The sequence below is a fragment of the Seriola lalandi genome, unplaced genomic scaffold (genome assembly GCF_002814215.2).
Source record: "Seriola lalandi dorsalis isolate HSWRI2012SDOR001 ecotype SW California unplaced genomic scaffold, Sedor1 jcf7180002054908, whole genome shotgun sequence".
Classification (NCBI taxonomy): domain Eukaryota; kingdom Metazoa; phylum Chordata; class Actinopteri; order Carangiformes; family Carangidae; genus Seriola; species Seriola lalandi.
Window position 1 is genome coordinate 154,574 of NW_019525460.1, and position 8,272 is coordinate 162,845.

An 8,272-nucleotide genomic window follows, 5' to 3' on the forward strand; every position below is an offset into this window, starting at 1 on the left:
GGGGTGGGGGGGTGTCCGAGAAGGAGTGTGAAAGGAGGGTGTAGATAAACCTATTTCTGTGACAGAGGAAACTAGGTGTATGTTGCCTAGCTGATGTTACACACAGAGATTACCACCACGACACTGGTGCTACGCAAACCCTGACAGGGCTGCGGCGAGCCGAGCGCGCTGTTTAGATTCTGCTGGAGGAAAACAAATGACGGCTCAATGCCGCACCACCGGCTAAAAAGCCTCCAAGGCTCTTTGATTACATGTTTCTGTCCTTCTGCTGTATTCTCCTCTTCAGCTATTATACACTTTGAGGGCCTGATTTACACTGCATAAGAGCTGCTATAGTCCTCGTTCATTGTTCTTCTGGTGCATACAGCAACCATTAGCTGCCAATGGCTCTCACAACTAGGACCCTTTAAAAGATGTTATTCACTACTGAATTGAAAAAAAGAAAAGAAAAAGAAAAAAGAAGAAATAACACCTCTCCTTTGCCATTCAAAGCCACGCTACAAACAAGCCCTCTGACAATTTCACCACCCAATCATGAAAAGAGAAGGAGGGAGAGATGGAGCTGGAGAAAGGAGGCTATAGTGGGACAAGTTTCAATTAATTTTCTTCAAAAGGGGGCCAGATTAAATGTTTCCGGCCTGCTGAAGTGTTCATTTCACAGAGGGGAAGCGGAGAAAGGGATGAGGGGAGGGGACAGGAGGAGGAGTAGAGGAGGAGGAGCAGGACAGGGTGCGATTCTTTTGGTCCCAGTGCACACCAAATAGTGTGGTGGGCAAAGAATGCACATGGCTCCGAATCTGTGTGAGAATTGTCCTCAGACAAAGGAGGGAGTTACGCCTGTTATAGCCCAATAAGGCCTGTCAGTCACACAAGGGCTGGGGGAGAAGAGAAAGGCAGAGCTAAAGATTTCCACACAAAGGGAAACAAGCAAGTCCATCTTTTAGCAACAAATCAGTCTGGAGGTTCCTGTGCTAATATCAATAAAAAGGGAGAAAAATAAACAAGTGAGGGATTTACTGCACAGCCTTACAAGAGTGGAGAAAAAAAAAATCTGACACATGCTTACAACACTGACACATGAATACACACAGAGAGAGAGAGAGAGGGAGAGGGAGAGAGAGAGAGATGCACAGAGAAGCATGTGCAAAGCAGACACAGCAAAAGCAGGGAGGGACAAAGATAAGATTAAATGGGCATACATGAAAGAATCAAGGCCCAGAGCTCCAAACTTGACTTTGTTTCAGGAGCACACATGCACCTGCTGCAAAGCAGTAACACACTGCCAAAACACACTGTAAATCAAATGTGAAAACAGATTTACAGCACACTTCGAGGGGAAACACAGCAACATGAAGGGCTGACTTCGAGAAACTTAAAATAAACACAAAGTATTTTTTGCCACAAAGCAAGGGTATTAAAAAAAACAAAAAAAAAAAAACAATTATCCAGCCAAGCAATTATCCACATTTTAAAGCTCTCAACGTGTTAAAAATAATAATCATGATAATCATGATAACAACAGGAGATGGTTTTTTAAAAAATATTTCATGCAGAACTAAAGTGCCGTCTTTTAAGTGAGAAAAAGTAGCACAAGGAGAAAAAGGGCTGAGCTGAGGGAGAGAATTAGTGAACACCTGTCAGCAATTACACAAGGAAGAAAGAAAGGGCAGCAGGAAATAGACGTGTTCTAATTAAAACCACTAGTTAAAAACTTCCTGCTCCTGCCCAGGACCACGTTTGAGTGTATATTATGTGTATACATTTTATAATACACACACACGCACATATGTATATGCATGTGTGTGTGTGTGAGAGACTGTATGTGTGCACGTGTAGACTCGACACCCTCCCATCACCCCTGATTACTCCCCTCTCTCTCTCTCTCTCTCTTCTCTCTCTGACCTCTAAACAAATCTTAATTTCTCCTCTTGCTTAATCAGCAACAACTGTATTCACACACACCAACAGTAAAGGAGGCAGACGGCAGCCAGGTTCCTCGAGGTAAGTGAACCATATGGAGCTGATCAGAAAGGCCTGCATTAATGATGTCACTGTCTCCTGACCTTTCGGGACCTGACATCCGTACAGCGCCCCTTTATAGAAAGCCAGAGGGATGGCCAAGCCCAGGCAAACACCTCTTAACTAGGGCGCAGGCCCAAGTTAGTATGAACAAATTGCAAACGGTGATTAATAAAAACACAAAATGGGAATATTAGTGGACAATCATTACAATAACCACTGCAAGAGAGCAAAATTTGCAATATCTGATGTCAAATCTGGTCAATTAATTTGTGATGATCTTTCTCATCACTAGAACCTCAGTAACTGGAACAATTGCCTTGGGACTTTGCAAAATGTGTGGACAGTTGAAATAGATTTCCAGCATAAAGAATGGAATGCAATGCATGTTTGCTGCATATTTTTTTATTCAATATACCTTGTCTGGATGAGTACTTTTGACTGTGATTAAATCAATTCATAGCCACAACATGACACTGTTCAAGGCAGTCTCAAGTAATTCCAGCAGTGGCTAAAGGCACCTTTGTGTTGTTACAGAAAGCTATCGGACTTCTGAAGCTAATCCGAAGAAATGTCGTCCGTTTCTTGAGCTGCAGCCAAGAAAAACACTCCGTCTGTCCCCGAGTCCTGCCACAGGGATCGATTCCCACTTTTACTGGGAAATATATGGAAAAGTTTGTTATGATTGCTTTGAAGATTTCCGTGGGTTTCCTATTACTTCATGAGTTTGCATAAGAGCACCACTGTGTTTTTTAAAAGACATCCAGAGGTGAAAGAGAGAGATGTCTTGTGTATTTTTAGTCTCATTTAGTTTTTTTTCCATGTGTGTTTTTTTTGCTTGTTTGTTTTGTGTTTGTTTTTCTGTCACATGTGGTTCTGGCTTTACAAATTACACCATTCTGAGTACTTTGACTTGTACCTTACCCATTGCACTTCCTGAGCATCTTCCACTTTGGGTAACATGATGGCTGGAGGGAGAACCTCAGCCTGCAGGATGACCTGCAGGTCAGCTTCAGCTAAGCCACTGGACACCGAGTTCACCCTCACACACTTCTCTGTCCGGCCCAGATCCAGTTCCGCGAGCATCCTGGGAATGGTTTCCCTGGCCTCTGTCTGCGGCACAGAAACGTAAAACATGGACAGAAATGCTGATTATTGAATATAATACTTGCAGTTTGGAGTAACTAATAAAGAAGCTCATTCATTCCCACTGTGTGAAGCTTCAGATTCAAAACTATGCATTTTGAAAGCAAGTGTGGTTACTGTCAGTGTACCATGTGACTACTGAAGCAGGAATATACAACATAAAATGATTGATAAGGACAAAAAACTATCATGAGAGGTTGCGCTATGTGTGCGTGTATTTTTTTTTTTTTTAAATGCATGAATTCAAACCACTAACATTCACTGAAGAAATAATTGAAAAATTTGCAAAGAATGCAATTTCCTTCAAGAAAGTGTCCCTTTATGTAAGATATTGGCCATTAAGCATGATCATAAAAATAAATACAGCATTACAGACACAAAATCTATGTAATCAAGGTGGGAAATTGACAAAGCATACACCAATCTGGAATAAATTGCATCAAGACGAAACATTAACATATTAAAAAGGCACAAAATAAGTCAGCACACTTTCCCTTGACTGCGGTTCATCTATACACAGTATGCCACAAATCAACAAAACAGAGGATGTACACTCAACTTTGTTCTCTCAACGAATGCATTGTATGAGCTGGGAGGGAAGAGAGATGAGGAGGATGAAGAAAAAAAAAAAATCAAAGAGAAGCCTACAGTCCCAACTTCTATCAGTAACACAGTAGCACACGCAGCTTTATTCAAACCAGATGCTGGGCAGCAGGAATGGAGAGAAAGAGGGATGGAATGGGAAGAGTAGTAGTGAGTGAGAGGAGAGAGGCTCGGGAAGAAATGTGGTCCGAGTTAAGCAGCATGAGGAAATGGTAGCTTAGGAGTTGTCAGGTCAGATCAGAGGCTGGAGCCTTTGAGTGCTTGTATGTGTGTTTGGAGATGCTAAGATTTTGCTCCTGATCCCATTTATGTTACTAAAGAATCCTCTTAAAAAGAAAAATACTCTTAAACTGATACCGGTCACTGTGTGCACCAGAAAGGTTTTTGAAATGCGATGAAGTGACGATGAAATGTGGATAATAAAAAATACTGCACCAGTGGATGGTGGCAAATGTGGCACCATGTCGTGTGATGGAGCGCCATGCTCGACGGGACCTGTCGAAAGCACCGCATTTGTTGCCTAACAACATCTGAGTGGGTCCAAACTAAGTGATCGCTAGTAGACTGATCACTGGGGTCATGTGTGTGCGCATGAGAGAGAAACTGTAGACAGATATAACATGGAGAGCCCATAGATCACAATCTCTTGTAAAAACTATAGTGGACTAGAGTCGACCTAGGTTCAGTTGTATTAGATCTTACGGGGACCCCTCAAGGGTCACGGGACGGCTTCTGAGACAAAACAGCCCCTGCTCTGATCTCCTGGAATGCAGAACTGTACTTGATATTATGAACACCCCTTCAGTATCAATAAAATATGGTATCAAAGTACATATCAAAGATTTGCTCGGATTTAATAGGGGTCATGAGCGGGCTGGACTGCTGCGTGTCATCTGTGTCTCCCTGTTCCCTCATTGAATGAGACATGAGGGATTGTCGCACCATATGATGAGTGCACTGTGATCTTTGACTCTTACTCAAGTTTTGCTATAACCTCTCTTACTGTCGCTCTCATAAGCCCAGATAGACCCGTAACTGTAATCGTGGTAACTTAAAACGGATGGAGCGATTTACGCAGCCATAATTCACTATTCATAAACCTGCTACTTGGTGGATAAAATTCTGCCCGTCCCCTCCGCAGTTCACGGTTACTGGAGAAAATTGATATGTGAGAACCGCTGGCTGCTCCATGTGCCAGGAGTCACACTGATCCCTGACCAAACTAAATAAATAGTGATCCAAGTGATCAAAAAGCATGGTTTATAACATTTGCAGATCAAATAGACGGGAGAGGGCTGAGTCTCGGGCTCCAACCTCAGCCTGACATACAGGCAGCCTGCATGTATAAAATTCTTTTAATGTAACCAGAGAGCGCTCACTGCAAGGATTGTCTGCTGCACTTTTCTCCTTTTGCGACGGCATTTCTGAAAACATGACACCAGGAATGGCTAAGGAGATGGCCAGGTCACTGTGCACTATCCTTTCTTTTATCTCTGCTTCTCTCTCTAAAGTGAGAGAGAGAGATTATTCTGCCAGACACCTTGACCCCTATGGGCTCCGCTACTCCGAGCTTGAATAAAGCCCTTTGAAAAGGAGATATTTTACATTAATGGACAGCCATCCAACAAGTTGCTTCAAAGCTCCCTCCCCAATCACCTGGTGTCCCATGGAGAGCTCGCCCTAACGTCAGCTCCATCTCCTCTTTGATTCCCTCCATCATCCTCATCATTAGAAGCTGACACATGGGCAGGCGGGCGGGCGAGCAGTCGGCCAGGCAGGCAGGGCCGTCAAACGCATATATGCACACATGAGGCTTTTCAAGTGCAGCAAGGCTGACCTTCCAGGAGAGCGAGGGCAGGTCCTTAACACACAGCCTGAGACTTGATGCTCAGGATCCTACCGAGTGCTGTGTATACGTGACCCAGCATGGCTGCTGCCTTGTAGACACCACATCAGACTGGAGCATCCAAACTGATGTGTGTACAGGCCACAGCGGGACCACCTTCCTCTCCAGCATCAGATCATGGATGTCCAGCTCTGCCGTCATGCCGCTTTAAACAAGCAACGTCAAACATCGCCTCTGGACAGACTGTGGGTGTAGACTCACACTCTCTGTCCCTTCATTCAATTTGAATTAGATCTCAGTGCAGTGGTAGTTACTGTACATACTAAAAAAGGGGTGCATGACATGACACATTTGAGAAAGAGCATAAGAGGGGCTAGATACATTTTTCTTGTAAAATAAATTGTGCATATAATATTTCTAGCCTAGGAAACAGCAATAAAGACATGGGGCATAAATAAAGATAATTTTAAGATTAACAAATCAGTGTCTTTTGAAAAATCTGCTGACAGCTGTGTGTCAGGACTCTCAAAAACAACTTGTATGTACATCACACCTTTTATCACTGATATAGAGCCTTCAAACAGTGGCGTGCTGTATCTTTCATTCCCAAAGTATATACATATATGTGTGTGTGTGTGTGTAAGAAAAGTGGGAGATTATAAGTCACAATGAGCATAATTGTTTTTCCATTTTTTTTTTTTTTAACCTTTTGAGAGCTGGCGTTTTGCACCCTGCTGTGCAACTTGCGATGCCATTTAAAATGAGCAGCAGACTATTGCAGGTGATGGCTGCCTGCCTGAAGTGTGACTGTGTACGCATTTGTTCATCTGCCTTTGTCAGTATGTGTGTGTGTGTGTGGTAGCAAGCTTCAAGCTATCGTGGATGGGTTTTGACAAGTGACGTGCTGCACTCCAGAAAGCTGGAGTGAGATGACTGACTAATTCAGGCTAGGTTGATAACTGAGATGTAGCAGAAGGAGATTCAGGCATTCACTGTCAGCTGGAAGCACACTGCGTTATCCGCTATCCTGTCAGGGCAGACAACAAGATATAACTAGCAGGACAGAGAGGGAGGAATTTGTAAAATCACTGAAACCTGCTTGTCATAGTTGGTCAAAACTGACAGGCTGAGCTGGAAAAACAGCTAGTTATTACACACTACTTCTACACTTTAATTAGCCATGAAAAGATCTCATTAGAGCTGTTTAGTTACACTTCATCACAAGCTGCATTGCGATGTTTTCAGGGAATAAATTCCCATGGCTTTGTATCCATTTTGCGGGGAAAATGGAGGCAGTAGGGCTCATCATTAAGTAACTTACCGTCACCGCTTGTGCTCACAAGAACACCAACTAGGACTCACTAACACAGGACTAACTAGGCTTACCCTGAAGTGTCTGTAATAGCTTCCTAAATTTGTGCTTGTTTTTAAGATGATTGTGATTATTATTAAGGTGTGAAAGTGACTATCATTAGGCTTTGAAGCCTGTGTTAGTCAGAGGTGATCTGCAGATGATGGGCAGGTTAGTGGTTGAAACTGATGTTCATCTGCATTTCATTTGTATAAATTAGATCAGAAAAACTCTACATATGTAAAACAAAGAGCTAAATGTAGTTAGCTGAATATCATACAATTAGATAATAAAACTTTATAAAACGATTAAACAGTATGATCATATCATCGCAATACAATTCCACAGACTGTCCATTAACAGTAATGTTTAATTATTACCCAGTCCTACCATATGGCAGAGGCTGCTGCTGCATCATAGAGGAGCAAAATTGTGTTTAAGTAGACGAAATAGAAAAAAAAAAAAAAAAAGCTTTTTTTGGAATTTCACAAAAATTTGCAAATTGTGCAAAAATGTTAATGAAGCACAAACGGCCATTTAAAATGTGCAAAGAACGCAGTCTGGTGTAACCTAAGAATCTGCCAGAATGTTCTTGAGGCAGTGCAAATGAAACTGAAGCTGTGCGATGTGAGGAAAAAAAATAAATCTTGGCAGATCCTTGTGAGGATGGATTTCCTCTTTCCCAGTTGCCTCGAATTTACTCCGCCTGGTGTCATAATTGCTTCATGTGACCAAGGTGCTAATAAGGTGAAGAAAGTGCGAAAACTAAATAAACAAATAATATGCAAACGTGTCTTGAGGCCTCGTGTAAAAAGTGCTTGGAGGAGCTGTAGCTGTAGCAGGCACGCGGATGTCTGCACAGCGCCTTGCGTAAATCCACTGATGACAAAGTTTACATCATACAGGACGCAGCAGAACTTTAGCTGAAGGCCTGCACACAATGTTGCAATCAGTGCTAAATATGGTACTTTTTTGTGTAAATTTATTTTTAAAAAGACCAGGCCTTTTAAACCTATTTTATTGCCATTTTTTATTATTCTATTTACGTTTTTTACTTGGAATACAATATCTAAAAAAAAGGGTATTTAAGTTTTTGTTATTTTAAAGTTTTGATATGATTTAAAACCAACTTTAATGTATCTATTCTCTCTGTTTTGCAATAGTTGCAAGAGTAGAAAATATTTTGAAAATGTTTTCAGATAGCTAGTTGGGGTCTCGCTACCTTAACATGCTCGGCCATTTAGACAGAAAATTAAGATTGAATACATTTTGTGCAAAATAAGAGATATAGCTTTGCCCCCCCACCC

The 8,272-nt window shown here is 42.0% G+C and overlaps 1 protein-coding gene across 1 annotated transcript in view; it reads right to left on the minus strand.

Annotated features, from left to right (window-relative positions):
* Window positions 1-8,272, minus strand: part of clybl (citrate lyase beta like) — a 58,866-nt gene that overhangs the window by 11,846 nt on the left and 38,748 nt on the right. The window contains exon 3 of the mRNA XM_023430688.2: window positions 2,944-3,132. Within this exon, the coding sequence (XP_023286456.1) occupies window positions 2,944-3,132 (189 nt within the window). The remainder of the gene's footprint in view (window positions 1-2,943; window positions 3,133-8,272) is intronic.